The 22,247-nt window shown below is 34.2% G+C and overlaps 1 protein-coding gene across 2 annotated transcripts in view; it reads right to left on the bottom strand.

The window, feature by feature from the left end:
* Positions 1–22,247, bottom strand: part of ADAM10 (ADAM metallopeptidase domain 10) — a 109,672-nt gene that overhangs the window by 43,606 nt on the left and 43,819 nt on the right. For both annotated transcript variants that reach the window (XM_072962338.1, XM_072962337.1), the window contains exons 3-5: positions 20,914–21,032; positions 18,760–18,918; positions 493–590 (exon numbers count right to left, since the gene is read on the bottom strand). In XM_072962338.1, the coding sequence (XP_072818439.1) occupies positions 493–590; positions 18,760–18,918; positions 20,914–21,032 (376 nt within the window). The remainder of the gene's footprint in view (positions 1–492; positions 591–18,759; positions 18,919–20,913; positions 21,033–22,247) is intronic.

Raw genomic sequence — 22,247 nt, 5'->3', positions numbered from 1 at the left:
TGACGAAAATAAAAGAGGTCAAAAAAAAGAATTAAAGATCGATAGTCAATGGCAGAAAAACTTACAATTAAAATACCAGAAGTACTGTCATTTTTTTAGGGGAACCATCTTGGTTTGCTTAGAGACACACAAATCAATGCTAAGTCCCTGGCAAACCAGAGGAAGTAGGTCACTTTAATTTTCATATGAATACAAACACATTTATACAAAACACATGTTCAGGCTGGATTTTTTTTAACTTTATTATAAAACATGTAGGAGTATATTTTGGACATGTAATTTGTTTTTGAGTCATGCAGATCTGTACTGAAATCTCAGTATCAAGTTTTTGATATAAAGTTACCTGGCATCTCTGAGCATTAAAATATATAAATGTTTCCCCCACAGTGGTATAAGTCTTTTATATATCCTAGACCATACATTTTTAATGTAGGAACACATGCCGAAGCTCATTTTTATTTCTTAAACAAAAGCTGGTATTAAAATCCTTACCTGTGTTACTTCTACACCAGTCATCTGGTACTTCTTCATCCTTTCAAATACTGAATGATCTGCACAGCCCCCCTGGGGACCATATTTATGGGGATAGTCTAAAACACAAAGAAGAAATGTCATTACTGTCACATGTTTAGATATTACCAATTATCTTATAAATGAAAATTTAACTGTCATAATTAATGAAAGCCACAAAAGCTTATTGAGAACCACTGGGAAAGGTATTGTGCTAGTCGTTCACATTTTAAGAGCTGGCAGGTTCTAAAGCTCTCCTTCAATAAAACATCACAGGGCTCTAGATTTTTGTCATACAAATAATTTGTGAATTCTAAAAGAGAAAAATAATCACTCTTTATTCTAGGTTTAACTTTCCCAACCTTATTCACTCTCGATACATAGAGCATATTAATACTGCAATTTACTTCATTTTCTAAAACAATTTTTATTGATTTATAATCATTTTACAATGTTGTGTCAAACTCTAGTGTAGAGCACAATTTTTCAGTCATATATGAACATATTTATATACATTGTCACATTTTTTTCTATGTGAGCTACCGTAATATTTCATTTTTTTTAACCTTCCCTTCAAACACATTAAATTTCTTATTCTGCAAATGTACAAGATCATCTTAATCTGAACTACCATTAGGCTGATAGAATATATTTGGTTGAATGCCAACTGGCCTTAAGGAAAAGTAAACTAGAAACATGCTCCATAGCACAGTAAAAGCAGATTGAGTTTAGATTTCTTCAATGTATAATTCAAGTGAATGCTTTACAAAGCAATAACTATTTTATTATCATTTGTTTTCCTTTTATAATTAAACAGTGATTACTTTAGTCTTAACTGAATTGGTTCTATTTTCAAAGAGCTGTCCAATTTAGTGTAGTTATTTAAAAGTCTATTCAACTCTCCCAAAGTTCACATACTTCCCCCTTATTAAGGTTCTCCTTAGTTTATGAATAAATTTTATAATTCAATCTAGTAATCATAATTAAGAGAACTGTCAAAATAAAATACCAAGACTTAGGTGAGAGGGGAAGCACTGAAACATCCTTAAGTAGCATACAGATACAATACACAGAATTACAATTAGAAACACTGTTTAAGTAAATCTAGAATCTAAAGCAGACACTAGTGACCTATTTTTCACTGAAATACTAGTTAAATACTACAGTACAAATCTAAACTGGCAGGTAGAGGGTAGGAATTATGGACAACCGACACATATGCATATAACATACATATAACAGCTACATATAACGGCTCCAATTTAAACTTTAAATTCATTTTTATCAGAGGTCAAGACCTTAACAGCTATAAAAATCTCAATTAGTAAGTGTGAAAGAAATGACAGACTTAAAAATTTACCATTGTTACCACCCTACAAGTAAAAACTGATTTAGGAAAGGATCATCAATGGTTGCTACACCTGTTGGGGGAAAGACGCCTGATATGTAGGATATTTAAAGTCTCTGAAAGTATCACCCTACAGATCAGTTATTAATTATAAGGGGAAAGGCACCTTCACATCAAAGAGAAACAGGAATTATTGTTCATTTACCCAGTGATAAAACTAAGCATTACCAGAATAGAACAATGTTATTATGTGCCTCTTGTGATGCAGTAAGAAATGCAGCTTCACCTACGCAGTATTGTTGGCAAAATACGGCAACTGAATCTAATCATGAATAAACAACGAGACACACTGAGAATGTAGGACATTCTATTAGTCACTGACCTAGACACGTGAAAAAAAAACAATTTTCTGTTATTAAAAAACAGAAAAGTCAAGAACTGGGGAGGGGGATGTGTAAAGGGACTCAGTAATTAAGACACTAAAAGAGACATAATAAACAAAGGCAAAAAAAAGTATTTTAAGATAACTGGAGAAATTTTATCATACATTGTACAGTAAATAACATTACTGAATTAATGCTAAGGTTTAGGGGTGAAACACAATTTTAGCTATTTAGGAAACATACATATTCTTAGGAGATGAGTGCTGAAGTATTTAGCAGTGAAGTTTCTCGATGTCTGCAATCTGCTTTCAAATGATTTCCCAAAAAAAAGTGTATGGCAGTGGGGGGTGGTAGGTAGTGGGGCGTGCAGTGCAAAATGTTTTTTTTAAATGGCAAACCTGGGAGAAGGATATATGTGTTCATTGCATAATTCTTTTAACTCTTTTTAAGTTTGAAATGTTCTAAATAAACCTAGGACTAAACAGTTGCAGTATTGGTGGAACAAGTTCAAATGATTTCAAAGTGGAAAACTAACACAACTAAAGTGTTGAATGAGAAAAAAATCTAATATTTATTATTTGAATGTTTCAAAGGTTGGTTTTGGGAAAGTGAAAATACAATCCCATCCAACATATATCTAATAAGAATCTACCGCAAAGGCTGGAAAGTTTTCCAGTGTAATATGCCAAGATATTCAATCTCACCTTTTAGTAGATTTGCAGTATTATCACAATGCATTCCTCTGCTACTAAAATTTTAACATGGAAATGTCCCAGTGACCCTTGTCCAGATTCTTAATGGAATCTAGCTTGTCTGAACCACCAGCTGAAGAAGTTTCTCCATGCTAAGAAAACTCATTTCAATAAACAAAGAAAAAAAGGACAGGCACATTCATAGACAAGTGTACACACACACTTAAGTTCCTTATTCAGTTAATAAACTTTAAATCCCTTGGAATTTTGCTACTTGCTTTAATTGTAATATGAAGCCAAGTCCATAGTTTGACATTATTTATACATCCACCATTTGGTGTTATTTTACCCCAATACTGGGATAGTCCAGTCTCCAACAAGTAAAAATGTGGCCTGATTCATTCACTAACTTTCCTTTAAAAAAAAAATTTTTAATGGGGGGAAGGGTAATTTTAGGTTTATTTGTTTTGTTTTGTTTTTTTGAACAGAGGTACTGGGAATTGAACCCAGGACTTTGTGCATGCTAGGCATGCACTCTGCCACTGAGCTATACCTTCCCCGCTTTCTTTTAAATCATGGACTTATCTATTTCTTACAAGATAACAATGTGAACCAGGAGCAATGGGTCTGCTGACCCTAGGAGCAAATAAGTTAAAAAATGCTTATAGAGTACTGATACACGAAATATTTTACCACAGAAAATGAAAGAGACTACTGTATACATTTTCAAAAGCTTATTTCAATTTCTGTTCCAAAGTGATAAGCAACTAACTTATGATTCAATTAGTACGTTCTGTTCTTATTCTTCCTTTATGGGTCAGTTTGTGGTGCCTTGATTTAGATTTGTTTATTAAGTCAATGTTTAAGTTAATCAGAATCTACTTTTCCATTTACCTTAGGTTATTTTAAATTCAGTGAAATAAACGTATCTGCAATATTTTATGAAATTTTATAAAGAGCTGAATTAGATATCTCACAACACACACACACACACGAGCTTTTTAAAAACTATAGCTCAAAATTATCATGAAGTTTCTTAAAACCATCGCAATAACTTCATTACTCAAACTGCTCTCTCTAGCACAGATATGAACACAGACACTGGTGCGTGTACATCGATGACCCCACTCCCAAATAAAAATCTATTTAACTGATACTTTCAAAAGAAGCACCATTGATTAAATCATTACATCCAGTTTCCAGGTGAACTCTCCCTGAACATCTACCATACCTAGTCTCTCCATCCCTCACATTTCACCATCACCAAATTTTTAAAGAATCTGTTTTGGTTTGGTTTGTATTTAGGTTTATCTATTTATTTATTACTTTTGGTGGAGGTACCAGGGATTGAATCTCATGCATGCTAGACTCGCAATCTACCACTGAACTACACCCTCCCCCACACACACCCCCAATTTTTTTTTAAGTGTATGGGGCAAGAGGGATTAGGGAATAATGTGTTTAGCAAAATACACAACCTTCTGAAAACCCTTTATATCACCTATCAATCACTGAACCAATAAAAAGTTTTTAAATGTTCAAAGATTTTATTCGAAAAAACCATTTTACTCTTGGCACAGTTTGGCAGTCATTGACCAAACTGTGGTTCCTCATCATGTACATTATGTACAAAGCGAGACTAAGCTTCTCAGCCTCCCTTCCAAGCTAGGTGTGACAAATAACCGAGTTCTAGCTGAAGGAATGGGAGCAGTAGTTAAGTGCACTAGCCAGGATCCTCCCATGCTCTTTCCCCCTTCTGAATGGCTGGTAGGAGGCAAGTTGGGAATGGCAAAGCAATATGGGCACAAAGTAAAGCAGCCAAGATTCCTGACTCATTTCATAAAGAAAAGCTGCCTGATTAGGATACTCACATTAAACTCTGACATACTGAGAAATGAGCTTTCAGTGCCTTTTGTCACTCCATTTGGGGGCTTTTAGTACTATAGATAGCACTACCTTTAAGACATGGCAAAAACTTTTTTTGTTAAGTAGAATAGAACTCATTATATATCTGATCTCCACTGGCACTTGGCAAGTTTTTCCTGTCCTACACAGAAAATAATCCTGGCCCAGCATTTCAGAAACTTTTTTTTTTCTTTGTTTTACTTCAGAAACTGTTTAACAGTGTTAGTTTTCATTGTTGTTTTCTAAACACTTTCCTTTTTAACTAGTTTTCACTCATTCCAAGACACAACTTTTGCCAAAAAAATCAGTCATACAGTTAAGCTGAAGACTGATATTCACACAATAGTAATAATTCCATCTTTTAACTAAAGATAGAAGCTGGGAGGTTCTGCAACACCCAGATTAAATATTTTGCATGCTTAGAGAAATAAGTGCTATTATCATTTTTCAAACAGCTTTTCAAGAGAATTTACTGAATGCAAGATTTTCAGTTTTAGAGCAAAAAACTGTGAGGTCCATTAACAATCTAGTTGTCAGTCCACCATATGTCAAAACAACATTTTTGTTTTCATATATAATTCAGTTCAATTAATATACTTCAAGATATGGTGAAGTCAGTTGATATGCCTGAATTTATTCAAATGTGAGATATACCAATTATCATAATATAATCATTATAGAAACTAGGTTTACCCTTCATTCAAGGCATATGATAAAATACATTTTGAATCTGCTCCTACACAGGCACAAAAGAGCTGCTACAAAGTATTTCTGGAAGAGACAATTTCATAGCTTCCAAACACTGAACAACTACATGTACAGAGCATTTAACTAAACATCTTACAAAATTTAGGAACAGAAAATAATCACTATCTTAACTGTAGCATCATCTTCTTTAACGTAATGGTAAAGGAAACCAATGAAGAATATACATATCTGATTTATAGATAATCAGCATTCCCTATTATATAGTATTCCAATAAAATATACTTTCCAGATATTAATAATACTAAGCATATTGGCACCGATGCTGGGCATTTGAACATTAAGATTAAGGTAATCAAACAACTACTGTCTAATGGGTACCTCATCTATTTGATAAAATATGTAAAGTTGATTTATATACATAAGCATACACATATATACATACATATATGTATTTGTGACACTGTAGAGATAGCTGATATTCGAGTGAATTTCTTTCCTACCACTCCTCCACACAGTCAGAAGCCCGGCAAGTACCAATGTAATACCATACTGCCATTTGGCTAATATCAGCAGTAGCTGAAAGGAAGCCAGCAGATAATAATGAAAAGAACAACCATCTAGCAGGTTATCACTCCCCAGGGTAAAAAAGTGGCCTGGATTCGATAGTAAGATTGCCCTGCCACTATCCCACCCACAGTGGGCAGCATTTGGTTGGAATCAACAGAGTACTTACGTCTCACAAAATCACTTCTTCTGGTCCATCATCTGGCAGGGGTCAAGAGAATCATTCATTCTGCAGCATTTCTTGCCTCCATCAGGAGGACACCAGCAGGAATCAAGGGCCCAGAATTCTCCCTGTTCTTGGGAAGACATTCCCCTGCCCCTCACTTCACTAAACACTCACAGCTGTTGACCATATTTTGCCTGGGGACCATCAAGACTATTCTCATTAGGGCCCGGCTTTCACAGCCAGGAGACTATACCCTCAACTACTCCAACCTACTATAGGTATTTGCTACCTCCAAGTCACTACTTCCCTCTATTAACTCATGTTTTGCTCCTAACTCCCTGTCACGCTCTCTGACACCACCCCATCGTAATTCTTAGTTACTCCAACATTCGCGTTGATGATCCTTCCAATACAGTCATACTACATTTTCTCCACTGGTCTTCCCCTACCTCAACATCTCACTCACATGCTCACACTCTTGAACCTGTCATTACTGATTAATCTCAACTTCCGCATCTTACTCTCTTTCCACCACTCATCTTTTCAGAGCACTCTCTTTAGACTCCAACAAAACATCACAAAAACCCTTCAATCCACCAATGCTACCATCCAGTTCACCACTGGACATTCTCTTTCTCCTTATTCAGCTTAAATCCCGTAGTTAATTTTTATTATAATTACTCCACTGCATTTGCCTTAAAGTCCCTTGCCATCCCCACCCAACTCTAACCAAAACCTGTTTAAGTTCAACCCTCTACCTGTACCCCTCCAGCTGAAGGAGAAACTGGTGACTATATTCTCACTCAAAAATCATAATCTGTAACCTCAAGCAGTTCCTTTATGCCATCTGGCAATGATACTGCATTTCCGGAGTCCCTTCTCAGTCCTATTTCACTATTTAACTACAGGCAGTCCTTGCATTGCCACATTAGTACAAGCACTAAAACTGACCATGCAAGTTCAAACTATGCCAAGTGAGCTGAACAATCAAGGGGGAAAATTACAACTATTCCATGACCTTCACAACTTTTTGTCAAAATACTAAAACTCTCTTATTGTTTACAAATGTATAGGGGAATGAAAAGTAATAAAACTATTACTTATTTAGTACAGTATAATTTAAAACATTAGAAACATCAGGAACTAGAATAAAGGAACTAGAGCGTTTAGTTTATTTGTAGTTTATTTTATATATCATAAATTTATGTATCATACATTCTTTTTGAAAGATTGATATTTAGGGTTAAGAAAAAAATATTTCCAAAACAACAAACAGTATTTATTTATGCTTCAAAATCTGTCAGCACAAATCTCTCCCGAAAGAAAAAAAGGAATCAAGTATAAAATGTTTCCCACATACTTTCAAAACTTCAAAAAGAGCCTGTTTTTCCCAGTCATCACATTAACTATGAAAATGGACAATGACATTTTCCCTCTAAAATTACTGACAATATAATCCCCATTTCTAGAAAAAGCTTTTGTTCAACTAATGAATAAGCCCTCATTGAGATGCTAAATCATAGGATGCACTGTAGTTCCCCTGAAAAGGCCAAACAGCATATTCTTTCACAAAGAATGAGTCATTGGTGTAGAATATTCAGCCTATTTAAAACAAAGATCAGCTTTAAATCTATGGCCTTTCTTCCAGCTCCTCTGCATGCCAACCTCTTGCTTCTGTTTTGTTGTATGAGGCACAAATATAAATAATACATATATTGTGATACTACCCCAAACAGGAAATAGCTCTAGTTAACTCTAAATCAGCCACTCCAGGAAGGGGGAATATTTACAGACCTTTGCGCAGACCTTTGTGCAACAGAGCCATGCATAAAACACCCACTTCTCACTACGCACTAACTAGAGTAGACTTTGCCATCTCACTACTCCCAGCAAGGCACCCTCCCTCTACATGACCGCCGGGTTAGGAATTTGACTGCAGAGACCAAAGCCTTTGCTATGAGATGACTCTCTCAACACCAAAACTTGATACAATCCCTCCAATGACATGCTATGAATCACTAAATTTAATCAAATTTTATTTTTATACATTATTTTATTACATTAATTGAATTTTGAAAAGAGTGACTCCATCAGAAGGTAATGTACAAAATGTTGCTTTGTTAATATCTGGAGAGTAGATGGTGGGGTCCTTGCCCATGAAAATGCAATTTATTCCCAAAGTTGCCAAAAATCAACAAGGATTCACTGAGACATAGTAAAAAGAAGAGTAGGCTTTTTTGGGGGGGATGAGTTAAGGAATGGAAGAATGGGTCAGGCAGCCTCCAAATGTCCTTCCTCCTCCTAATTCCAGTGGACAGAGGTCCCTTTCTCCCTAGTACCCCATTCCCCATCCCCCACATTCAGTCTATGAGGAGGCTGAGAAGAGCAGGAGAAGAGGGGGAAGGTCCCTGGGGAGGAGAAGCTAAAGATGGTCCCCTTTCCCACATACACTCACAACAATAATCTCCCAGGAGACAGAAATACAGAGCTAGTGAGGCATCTCCCTCCCTATCCATGGTTTTTAAGAAGGGTTAGTGTTGGAGGCCAAAGGGATCACATGAGCGTCAGGTCAATAGCAGAGATGTTGCTTTATTATTCTGATCAATTATAAATAACATCACTGAACTCTAAAGTGCATTTGGACAGAACCTTTGCCCTGTTCATCACTGTATCCAATGTATCTGAAAGTGTCTTGCACAGATTAGGCATTCAAATAATATTAACTAATTTATCATTAAATCTGTAAAATTTAAAACTGAAACTTGTCATGAAAACTTGTATCACATTGATTTAAAGTGACTGTTATTTCCCTTTATCCAATTTGGGACTATACACCTATACACAGAAAACAGGTGATGCCAGGCCAAAGAAGATGCCAATATCTTTTCTTTCCTGAAGTTCCTGAGCTGTGACAGATAAAAAGAAATATCGTTGCAGGCAGAGTAATAGTTACCTTTCCCAGTCATCACAGATTCTTATCTCTAGCAGTCAAAAATCTATCCCTATCTTCAAGGTTCAAATCAAATGCCACCTCTCCTGGGACGTCTTCCTACATACCTCAATGGCTCCCCCAGCAGTGTGTGCCATTGCTTTGATGACATTTCACATTTATAACACTTTGATTCTCAATTATTGACTGAGAATTCCCCTGAAGGTTTAAAAATCCTCCCTATACAAATTCTTCACCCACAAATCAATAAACACTTGTTAAATTTAATTTTTCAGTCAGCAGCTGATTCCACACCTCTTTTCAAAGGTCATCCATTAACCAAAGACCTGTAAATTGTTGACTCCAGTAACCTTTTAACATTCTGCCTGCAGTTAACTAGGCACTGTCTACCATTTAAAACTGTTCCTACAGGAAAGTGTGTTCTAAGACCCTAACTACTTTACAGATTGACTATAAAATAGAACACATTCAAAATTAGGGCCTGTATACACATAAATTTCCTATTACTCTTAATTGTATTAATATATTCATAAAACTAGTAATAGGAGGGGAAAACTATTATTTCCCAAATACAAGCGATGCAACTATAAATGACACAAGAATATACACCATCAAAGAGCTTACAGTCTAGCTGGAGTGTCAGACATGTAAACAAACATTCCATTTAAGTATTTATTTGCCAAGATTTACGTCTCCCTGCAGTCACCCACAGTTTATTAAATACTGGTTGAATTTAATTTACTCATTCAGCCAACAGCTATTTTCCTTCCATGCCTCCTCTTAAAGGTCATCAAATGACCAAGAACGTGGAAACAATGGGTTCAAAACATAAGGAGGACTCTCTAACACATAATCAGCAGTAGAGGATATTCAGAACTAAGGTGACAGAAAAGGCTTCTAGGAGATTATACCTGAATTGTATCTTGGAGGATGAGTGTGGTTTGGGGGAGAGAGAATCTATGTATAACTAGAGCATTCCTTCCACTCTCTTGTTTCTACAGGCTTGTCTCAAATTTCCAAAGTATTCCATCTCTAGAGCTAAGTTTAAAAAGCCAGTTTTAATATGTATATTTAATATATATAATTGCACTTACATAAAACTCTAGAAAATGCAAACTAACCTGCAGATTAGGTAGTGCTTGGGAAAAGGGCTGGGGAGAAAACAAGGATTACACTGAGTAGGAAAACTTCTGGACGTCAACAATACATACACTATCTTAACTACAGTGACGGTTTCACAGATGTAGACATCTGTTAAAAATTACCAACCTATATACTTTACATATGACAATGTCAACTGTATGTCAATTCTTCCTCAATAAAGCTATTTTAAAAAGTAATACCAACTAAAGAGATGTGACAACCAAATACAATGTGTAAACCTTGACTGAATCCTGTACTTTTTTTTACGACTTCATTTTAGGGGAGCAATTAGAGAAATATGCCTACAGACTATGTATTAACCCATTATTTAATAAATATTAAATTTCTAGATAGAAGAGTATAGATTTATATAACCTTCAGAGTCATCTGGAAATACGTATCAAAAGTTAAATACCTGACAATACTACTTCCAGGAATTAATCTTAAGCAAATAATCATACAAATGTTAGGGGGGTAATGTACACTACTTTTTTTTTTTAACAATAGAAAAGGGCAAACAATCTAAATGCCCATGTTCATGAGCACATAAATAATACATTCATCAATGAAACATTGAAATATTACACATCTGTTAAAAAAAAGGCAGGGCTGTCTGTATTGGCATAGAAACAAATTAAAGATACACTGCAAATGAGATTTCAAATGGTTAAATAAGTAAGCTCTAAAAGGCTATTCACCAAAATTCTAATGGTGGCAGACACACTTCGCCTTCTACTTAATTAACATGCAAAAATGTATACTTTAAAGAGTCATTTGATAATCAACAAAACCAAAAATACTTCCAGCTTTAGAGGAAAAGTAGTTTGGAAACATCAAATTTTAGAAGAAATAAGGACTATTAGTGATCTAATTAATGCCTTATTTTATAACATGAAGAAAATGAGACCCAGAAAGAGTAAGTTACTTGTATAAGGTCACAAAGCTATTCTAATACATCATTCTGACTTCCCTTAGAAATACTTTCTCATAAACATGCCATGCCTCAGTTCTCTGACACATTACCTCTTGCACTTTCTCCCCACCATGTCTGCCACTAACTTGAGTGAATGAATTAAACTCTGAAACAGTTTTAAGCAGTTTATCTACAAGGTCACCTAAAGGTGACCTATGATTCTGTAGGCAAGCAAAATCTGCCACCTGAAAATCTGTCTCTTTGGCATGAGGATTACTTTAGGCTGATTATTTTTAAGAAACAGAAGCCTCAGGTTATCTTTCTTTTTACCTCTCCTTTAACTGCCTAGAAGAATTTAAATAAAGGGCCTGGTCTACGAGGAGCACTATCACTAGGGATACCTACAAAGAATACAGGCTAGGTGTGGTAGGAGGAACTAGGCAGCAACTAGAGACCAAAATCTTCTCTGGGTCCCACTGTGTCTGCATGGCATAGCAAACATTTGTTTATCGAAAATTTTCTTTTCCACTTTCCCATACATTTTTTCCTCCCCTTTGAAATACCAAACCCCAGCCCCATCTCTTCTCAAATGCCATATAAACCTCAATTGCCTAACTTGTTCCGAGGTCTCATTCTTCTGATGAAGACCTCACACATACGTAGTTAAATCTGATTTGCTCCGTCTATCTCATGTCAATTTAACTCTTAGACTAGCTAGAAGAACCAAGGACAAAGGGAAATTTTTTCCTTCCCTAACAATTCTAAGACTCTATAGTTGCTGAAACCAATAAAATCCACATCAATGACTTCCTAGTCTAATGTTTGAATATAAATATAACAAGGTTGCTTATAGAGATTATTTAATCTCTTAATCTCCAAATTTATAAACCATGAGCAGAATTTAACATTTTTATAATAAATCAGATATCACAATGCTTCTTTAGAAAGAGCTCTTTTAGGGGGTCCAAGTCCCGGGCCAATGTCCTCAGGCACACTCACAAGGTCACTGGCATAAACACCATGCACTGAATTGTACTATAAGAGATGTGAAAAACTAGAGTCTTAGCTCCACTTATCCCTAGAACATACACATACATATACCCTTAAATGGCATTTCTACTAGTTTTTCTACAACTCATCACTCATAAAAGTTGAACCTAAAATGTAAATTTACTCTATTTTTCAGTAGCAAACACAGCTACACTTCTGCAAATCAATAATGATACCAAAGACAAAGTTTTAGCTTTCTCCTAGTGGGTGTTTTTTGGTTTTTTTTTAATCCTTACAATAACTGTCTTTACTGTTATTACATCCATTGACTTTAACCACCTTTAAACTAGTCTCTCCTAACTTTCTAACTAATAAAGTACTGGAGTAGAAGCCAGGAGACATGGATCCTTGTCATGACTATATCTGGTCAGCTTAAGTTGTTTAAGACCCTTTAGGTTTCAGTTTCCATCATCTTTTAAACTTAGGATTTTGAAATAACTTTACTGCCTTTTACAAGAGTAGTAAAGTTACAGAATTCTGTTAAATTCAATACTCATCAATCTTCTAGTCCACTCTAGACAGCTCTATTTCCCGTAACAGTTTGTTGATAAGGCATAATGAAGAAACAATGCCCCCAAAAGGAAAAACCTTTATTTTTAAAATGCACATGATTATGAAGTCTTAATTTAAAACTTTCAAATTAATTCCTTACTACCAAATCAAATGTCTACAAACTTTTTTCCAAATTCTCAAACATTTGACTTGACAGTTTGTTGAGAACTATATTCAAAACTGCATCTTTAATGCAATGTTCAGTTTGTACAAGAAGTTGAATTCCTTATTCAATCTCTTTGGAAAAACAAACTTCAAACACTGCAAAACAAAATCATGAGGTGATAATTGTCAGAAAAAAAAAGAATAAAATTTTCAAATATAATTTTATTTCCTAGGATGAGTTTTAAAGCTGTTCTACAATATAATAAGAGTTTTGTAATTTTCAAATAATCTTATGTTTTGGAAATGATCATTTATGCAGGTAAAATATTTTCTATTTATGTTTTAAAATAAATATATATGCAAATTTATATATATGGTGACAAATCAAAAAGGTCTTGATCTAAATTGTTCTCAAAACTGACACAACATTGTGGACTATACTTCAATAAAAAATATATACATATACAGAATAAATTAATTAAATGTTCTCAACTCGAGTCTTATTTACATGAATAAAATAAAATAAATTCTGACAAAGTATGAAAGGGCTGGGCACATTTTCTGCAAATTCTGCAAAACACTTAAACCCCTCACTGTCTTTTTTTACCTGTTTTTTTTTAAATGTTCCCAATATTTAACATTTCTAATTAAATATTATTTTTTAAATATCTACCATTTCTCATGGACTTCTCAACTCTTATTCATTTGTGCCTGTGAATTGTTTGGAGAAATTAATTTATATTTCCCTAGAGACTGATCAAGGGAGAAAAAGCAAAAACAATTAACAATGTCTCTAAGTTTTCATATTTTTTTCGAATATTGTCACTACATTTAAGAAAATTAAGTATTTAACATCAATACTTAGTAAAGCATGTGAATTAAAATATATAGTAAAGAGATTAACCAATAAACTTGTGGATACTGTGGGAATTCTAAAGTCATGGGCACTTCCAGTCACAGTGTTAAATCAGGTAGATAATCCTACTATTGAATTATAAATCAGAACACTCCATTCCTCAATCTTTCCAAGTGTCCACCACAGTATGTCGCAACTTGATATGCATAAGCATATTTCCAAGCTCCAGACTGTATCTTAAGCATGGCCAGAAACTTTTTGAGACCGTCCTCAGAACTTCCTGTTACTTCTGAAAGAATATTATCAATCGGATTTGAACAATGCTAGTCATTGTTAACACTTTTCAATTCAATTCTTCCTTCCCTCTTTTCCTTCTGTCCTTTGTCCCTCCTTCCCACTAATAGTGACACAAAAAGAGTGAGAAGTCTTAGTGACTGTAACAAAACACATTATGCCCACAACTTCAAAAACACAGTATCAAACTAATTGATTCTTTTAAGGTTTATTAAAAGCAATATCCTGAAGTTTCACAAATGAAGAGGCCTCCACATAAATGAGGGCTTCACCTTGAAATAGTTAAGTAAAGTTTAATAGTCTCAATTTTTACAACAAGAAGTAAGGCGCCTTCCCCCTGAAGCATGAGAAAAAAGTGGTTAAGTATGGTTACAGCTAGCGCACAGGCTGAAGGCAGGAGAGTCCTACTACTGGGAGACACAGGCAAGGTCAAGCTCTCGGGGCTTTCCTACACCACACAAAGGAAAATAAATAAATACGAGGTGAAAAAATAAACCTAAACACTCATACTCTGCAGTTTCATAGATTTACTTAAAGTATCTTTTAATTCAGAGATGAAGTATTTCCTTATAAGTACAGCATGGAAAAACTACTTAGAACTGTGCCTCTCAAAGGCAGTACACAAAACGGTACAACAGTACACTATTTACAACTAACAATTCCAAGCAATCATACAGTCATTCCTAAAAGCTGTTCACGTTAGTAAGATTAACAGTATAATTTATGGGACAATTTTTTTCCTGGTTTCTTTAAAATAAACTGGACTAAGGGGCAGAGGACTAAATAGTATCCTTACCCTGTCATAACTGTTCACACTTCTCTGTCCTAGGAGACGGTGCTTTTTACCACCTAAGTACAGAATTGAACAAGTGTGAATTTTAAGCTAATAACTACATGTAGTTATCACCTTCACATCTAACTGGGTATCAAAGCATATAGTTATTAAATATTTAAAACTATCTCTGTGTTCTGGTACAGTCTCAGAAGCCACTCCCTAAGGTCCTCCAGAATAGTAGTATCACTTTCCACGGTGGTTTCATATATTCACACCTAGAGCTGCAAAAACGTATTAATAAGAAGGTAGCCAAATTCTTATCAGAACTGCTAGCCGAGTTGGTGTGCCTCCCCTGTCATTTGCTTCTGCTGAAAATAACATATATACGGACACCAAATTCACTCAAGTATATACACAATTGATCTAAACAATCAAGCAGTATTTCAATTGTAAAAATAAATTACTGGCATTTAAGCAAATTATATGAAAATAATAATATATATTAAGGGAACATCCTCTCCTTTTAATTAGTTGTGAAATAAAACATCCATTGATAATATGTTAAGGAAAAATTTGACTCAAAAAGCAATAGATGCAAATGTGTGATTTTTGGTAGGCTTACAAATTCCAGAAAAGAACCAGAAATTCTTGGAATAATGACAGTGAGAATTTACAGCTTTCTTCCAGGTATGAAGCAGAAAAGCACAAGGTTAAGTACATGAGATCCACAATCAAATGATGTTAAGTTTTCTGCTAGTTTCCTCATCTACAAAGTGGGGATAACATGTGCACCTATATACCTCAAAGGGTTACTATGAAGATTAAACAAAATAATGCAAGCAAAGAACTTTATATAGTGCCAGGTATACATTAAATAGCAATAATTACTTTCACCACCACCACCACCACCACTACTACTGCTGCTATTAGAACCTCAAGTATTATACACGGAGAGGTTAAAGTGCCAATTAAAAGTAAATTTAACCTAGACAAACAGCATGTGATTTCACATACACGTAAAATCTCAAAAAACAAAACTAAAGAACAAACAAAACAGAAACAGACTTACAGATACAGAGAACAAACTGGTGGTTGCCAGAGGGAAGGGAGTAAGGGATTGGATGAAAGGTTAAGATTAAGAGGGACAAATTTCCAGTTGTAAAATAAGTAAGTCATGAGGAGGTAATACAAAGCATAAGGAATATAGTCCATAATAAATACAGTAATAACTTTAAATGGTGACAGGTGTTACTAGACTTAGATAATGATTTCATAATGTATTTAACATTAAATTAACATTACACACCTGAAGCTAATATAATACTGTATATCAATTATATTTCAATTTTTTTCAAAAACGTAAACTTATCTATCCACTCTCTAGAAGCAGGGTAGGCAAACAACAGCCTGCAGATAAATGAGTCCTTTTGTTAGGTATGAAAGCTAAAGATGGTTTCTATATTTTCAAATGGTTGAAAAAATTAAAATAATATTTTGTGTCATGTAAATATTACATGAAATTTTATATGAAACTGAAGTGACAATAACTAAAGTTTTACTGGAACATAGCCATGCTCATTCATTCATCCACTTTTCCAAGGCTGTTTTTGCAACACAATGGCCAAATTTAGTTGTAGTAGTAAAAATATGGTCCACAAAACCAAAATATTCATTACCTGGCCCTTTACAGAAAAAATATGCCAACTCTTGGTCTAGAATCTAGAATATAGCAACTACTTAGAAATAAAAGGTTAACACGTGGTTATTTTCATAAGCCACGGTTAACCTGACGATTTTCAGATCGTTTTTCAAAAGTAATTGTCTAGTTATTGTCTGGTAATTATAGGCATTAAAACCTCTGTTTAAGGTAATTCCTTCCCATACTCTCATCCTTGTATCATTATATTTCCATTTAACTGTAGAAAGTTACAAATAAAAATCACTCTGAACATTACTATTTTTAAGCTCTAATACCACAATTGGCATATAATAAATAGAACATGAAAAAGTCTCCTTACCATGAACACATACTTAGACAAGGAAAGTTAAGAGCTAAAATCAATGGTAAAGTTAAATGCCAAGAGGAACAGAAAACCAAGTTGCAGCCAATGTCATTCATCCTCCAAGCAAACTCATCAACTTCGGGGAAAAAGAAAGGTTGACATAAACAGAGATATTTGAAAGTTACCATAAGATGTAAAGTGGGAAAATGCAATCATGACGAGGAAGAAATAAAGTACAAAAAGAAGAGCAGAATATGCTTAAACTCCATACTAGGAGATGAGAGAAGAAATGAAACAAGAGAGAGAAGACACAATAATAGAAATCATAAAAGGCAGAACACGTAGAGGATACTAATGGGAAGCATAAAGCAAAAGAAAATGCCTGATTACAATTTGATGGGAAGGAAAACATGAGCTGAAAATCTGTCAATCACTCCCTTTCTGTTCTTTCTTTCCCAGAGGTCTTATTTGATTTTGAGAAAACATTATAAGGAAAATGTTTCAAGACTTTACTAGGTATCAATGAAGAAACCGTTCCAGAGATAAGTGATATCTGGAATGTTAAAGGAGCAAAAGAAACAGAAACTACAGTTGTAGAACTTACACACCCTGATAGGGGAGAGGTAAGCCTGCAAAAACATCAAATTAAATTACTAAGAGAATTACAAAGTAACATACAAATCAAGTAGATGATAACTCTGCTGGCAGAAAGAAAGGAAGACACAGGAACTCATACTCTAACTATTGAAGGAAGACTCAGCTTGGAGCTTGGGGAGAGTCTGAAACACCAGGAGAGGAAGCTGGAGAAGGAAGCAAAGAGGTGTGAGTGGAAATGCAGGCAGGAGCATTAATGAATTTATGATTTAGCAAGTGGCTAAAATCATAAACAAATCCCACCTAGAATAATTATGCTATTTTTCTACAGTAACAGCATCAGAGATGACAAGCAGTTGGACAGACTTACTTACAGAAACTGTCAGAAATGATGGAGCAAAAAGTCAAAAGTTACGACTTTCCAGTACATTACTAGGACTGAGAATGAAATTACTGACAACAAATTTCTAACTATAGAAAGGAAAATGAAGCCTGGAAGCTGTCAAATAAGGAAAATAGGCAAAAACTGAGAGATTAGTCTTCTTAACGTCAAAATTAAAACATGAGTATTTGAGGGGCATATAAATTAGACATACATATTTCTGGGTCATTTCACTAAAGCAGTCTCATGTTTAGATGACTATGGGTAAATAGACAATGGCAGAATTAAAAGGTGAAATCTAAATAGCTTTTTTTACTCTTAAAACACAGGAAAAGAATTCTCCCAACAATACCATCATATAAAGAACAAAATCTATAATGATGAATCTGGAGTATTGTCAAGCTGAAGTCAAGTCATTTCGAGATTCCGAAAAGAAATACTCAAAGGGTTTAGAAATTACAAAATTACCTAAAATATTCCATAAATACTATGCAAATATCTACACTGAAATTTACATAAGAAGATGATACCTCAGTAGGCCACACACACAAAGACATTACAACATTAAATATTCGGATGATATCAGAATATAGAATTTCCCATTCCATCAGAATTGGTTGTCTCATAGTTCAAGTAGAATTGATTACATCCTATTAACAAAGTAGTACTGGCATAGAGTGACAGTGATATTGGCTCATTATACAGATCTATTATTCACTCAATTGAGATTTTGCTTGTGAAACTGTTTTCTAGCTTGATTAACAGCTTAGGAAAGAAAATAGCTCAGGTTTCATTTGTCTCCACATAGTTTTAACTATTTATATGCCTTTTCGCAAAGGGCTACATCATAAAACTTAAGTACTTACTAATATCATCTTCGTGATAAATGACAGAGTGAAATGGCAGAGTTCGGTCTTTAATATATCTCTCTGCTGGCTCAACATAAAATGTGCCACCACGAGTCTGGATGAATCCTTCAAATCTTCCATCAATAACAGACCCATGGCTAAAACTTCCTTCTTCACCTATTAGGAAAAGCAACAAACTCTTAAAAGTTTAACTTTCACATGAATGTTAAATTCATTCTCCTTTAAAAAAAACATGCTTATACACTGAAAAAAACCTAAACACAAATTTACTGGGGAAATTAATTTTCACATGAAATATATCAACGTGAATTTGAGATGTGAACAACAACTAGTACTTAGTTAAAATATATGCAATTACTAGTAACTACAATGAAAAATGAAACATCTGTTTTGTTGACAATCACATTCCTAGCACCTAATACACTGCCTGGCATGTATGCAGTAGTTTTCAATAAATGACTATTAAATTAACTTAAACTTGGAAAAAAGTAAGGAGATCCACTAATAAAATACACACTTCCAAAATAAAGACACTGAAGTATTTTTTGAATTTTTGCTCTAACTGCCATAAGAAAAATGTTAAAAAAATAAAATAAAATAAAATAAAAAAAAAGAAAGAAAGTGCCTTTCCCACTTAATATATTCTGCAGGAGCCTTTTGGCTTCTTTACCACCTCTAGATTTTATAAACACATTTTTAAGTAAGAGTACAAATATTTCAGAAGCAATCTGAACAATCCTTTTTAAGATACTGGGAAAAGAGTCATAATATTGTCCTATCAATTATATTTCTTTAAGGAAAGAAAATAACAAGGAAAAAGGTAGATTGGTTTTTAATATAGTCGCAAAGAAAATCTGAGCACCAAATATCAAATGATATGAAGAGGTGGGAAGTAGAAGTGGGCTTTAAAAGTTTAATTTATCTTTTAAAATCTTCTCATTAAAACAAAACTCAGGTTTTCTGTAATTTCTAATTTATAAATTAGTATTAGTTGACTTTAAATTAATCACAGGCTGAAGCAAAGAGCCCAAGACATTTGTATTTTAAATGGTATAATTTTTATCTGCAAATTCACTGAGTCTTGTACTCTTCTTGACTACCATCGAGCAAAAAAAAGAGAGGAGCAGGAGGGGCAGAGGCTACTAAATTACTTCCCAGCAAGATAAATGAGTAAGAAAATAATAGAAAACTATAGACTGACATTAGAAATCTAGACCTATGGAAAAGCACTTTCCTTTTCCATTACAGAATTATAAGAACACAAACAAACTTTTAATTTATTAACGAGGCTTACTCTGCAAACAAGTAATTTGAAGTATAGAAATGCCTAATTTATCAAGCATAATTAAAAAATAACATTTCCTGAAGCACTTAATTTTTCATGTTAGGATTCTGAGAAGAAATATCTGTAATATGTAGAAATAAAATTTAACTTTCAGTTAACTTTGTCTTAATTAATCAGGATCATCTGGAATATTTATCAATGCAGAGTTATAACGCAATGATATTTTGCCCATAATATCTCCAGAACACTTCGATTTTTTAGCTTTTTTATGAGTTCCACAAATTGTTCTGTTCTTTCCACACTACCTAAGCTGTCAAATGTAACTTTCTACTAGGTTAGATGTGCCTCTTACTGCCCTGATACCTTTTTATCTGTTGAAGTAGGAGAAACGTGTTAGAATTGTGAACAAAAAGCAAATAGATTCTGAGGCAGGAAGGCCCTGGGACGATTTTCCTATGAATGACTTTTACACAGTATCTTTGGCAGTCAGGATGATCTTTACAATTTTCTTTCAGAGTTTTCTTCTTTCCTTATAAAGTACAGTTAAGTCATCTTGCTTGAAAGATTAGAAAATTATATAAGTCATTCAAAAAATTTTAAAAATCTAACAGCTTGGAGGGAATGAGAGTCAAAACTGCACACCTTTCAGAAGCCCAGACACTGCACAGTTCCATATTAAACAGATATGTAAAGGAAGACCCAAGAATTACTTCGTTCTTCAAAGACCCTCACTCTTCATGATATACTTGATTCTCCTCAGGATTTGTCCCATCTTTCTGAAATATTTGCCTACACTTCAAAATACATATATTTCCTTGTGTAGGAAAAAAAGTTAGAGAAAAGAGTTCTTTTACGGTCCAACTTACCATAAATATGTCCAGTGTAAATATGAGAGGTATCATAATCAAGTACATTATTTGATGTTTCCACCTTAAATTCATCACTGAAAAGGGAAGTGTCCCTCTTCATTCGTAGGTTGAAATGTCTACAAGAAGAGTGGGAGAGGGGAAAAAATGAAATTAAAAGGATCCAAATTTAAACAATTATTTTTTAAATAAAAAAATATGCAAAATGTGAATTGTTTCACGTAATTTGTCTATTTGGGAAATACACTGACCAAGATTTTCTTATAAAGATTCTGCTCTAAAATTCAACCTAACAGCTGTGATACAACTTTTAATTACATACAATTAAATAGTAACCACCAAAGAGATACTAAAAAAATAAATGCTTACAGGCTGATTCCTACATAACAAGATCATTCCAACAGCAACTAAGTTGTTTGGATATTAAAAACAAGCTTCTTGATCCAGTTGCTGTTACTCACCACTACCTGTCTTCCCTCCTTAGTAATTTCACAGCTTTGCCATTTCCCCTACTTTTCACAACCCAAATGAGATAATATACAGGAAACTGGAATCTATTCAGATACTTAACATCTCTTCTCAGAGAAGCAAGTATGCATGCTCTCTTACACACATACAGACACACGGACAGACACACATAGAGACAGGTGAGCACACATACACACAACTTTTCAATTCCTTAATTTTTCCCTGTGGCATCTAATTCTTCTAATATTTTTAGACCTTTCTCAGTTAAATTTGGAGACCCAAACTCAAAGGACCGTGATATTAATGAAATCATACTCATTCTAACTGTCCTTTAGAAAGGAAAGGGAAAGACCAATAAATTGGCTATCATTACTAAACTCTTAACACTGTATCAAGTCTCTTTTCTAATTGCCATAAAAGTCTGCATATAGCACAATTTCTGCTCAATAAATCTGAACCAAAGTGTTCAACTGGCCAACCTCCAATGTTAGTAGGATATGGAATCATTGGAACTCTCACACACTGCTGGTGTAAGTACAAAACTGTGCAGTCACTTTGGAAAATTGGCAGTTTTTTATAAAGTTAAACATATAAAAACCCTATGACACACAATTCTACTCCAAGAGAAATGAAAACATAAAACACATGTCCACACGAACTGGACACAAATGTCCAAAGCAGCTTTACTCATAAAAGCCAAAACTGCAAATACCCTAAATGTCTACCAACAAGTAAAGACAGAAGAGGGCTGTGGCTTATTCAAACAATGGCAAACTATTCACTACTAAACTTATCAAACTACTACAAATAGGTACTTTTATGAGACACAAAAGAATTCACATAGTATAATTTCATACATATGTAAT

Source organism: Vicugna pacos, chromosome 6 (genome assembly GCF_048564905.1).
Source record: "Vicugna pacos chromosome 6, VicPac4, whole genome shotgun sequence".
Lineage (NCBI taxonomy): Eukaryota > Metazoa > Chordata > Mammalia > Artiodactyla > Camelidae > Vicugna > Vicugna pacos.
Note: the sequence above shows the minus strand (reverse complement) of the source record. Positions and strands in the feature narration are given on the sequence as shown.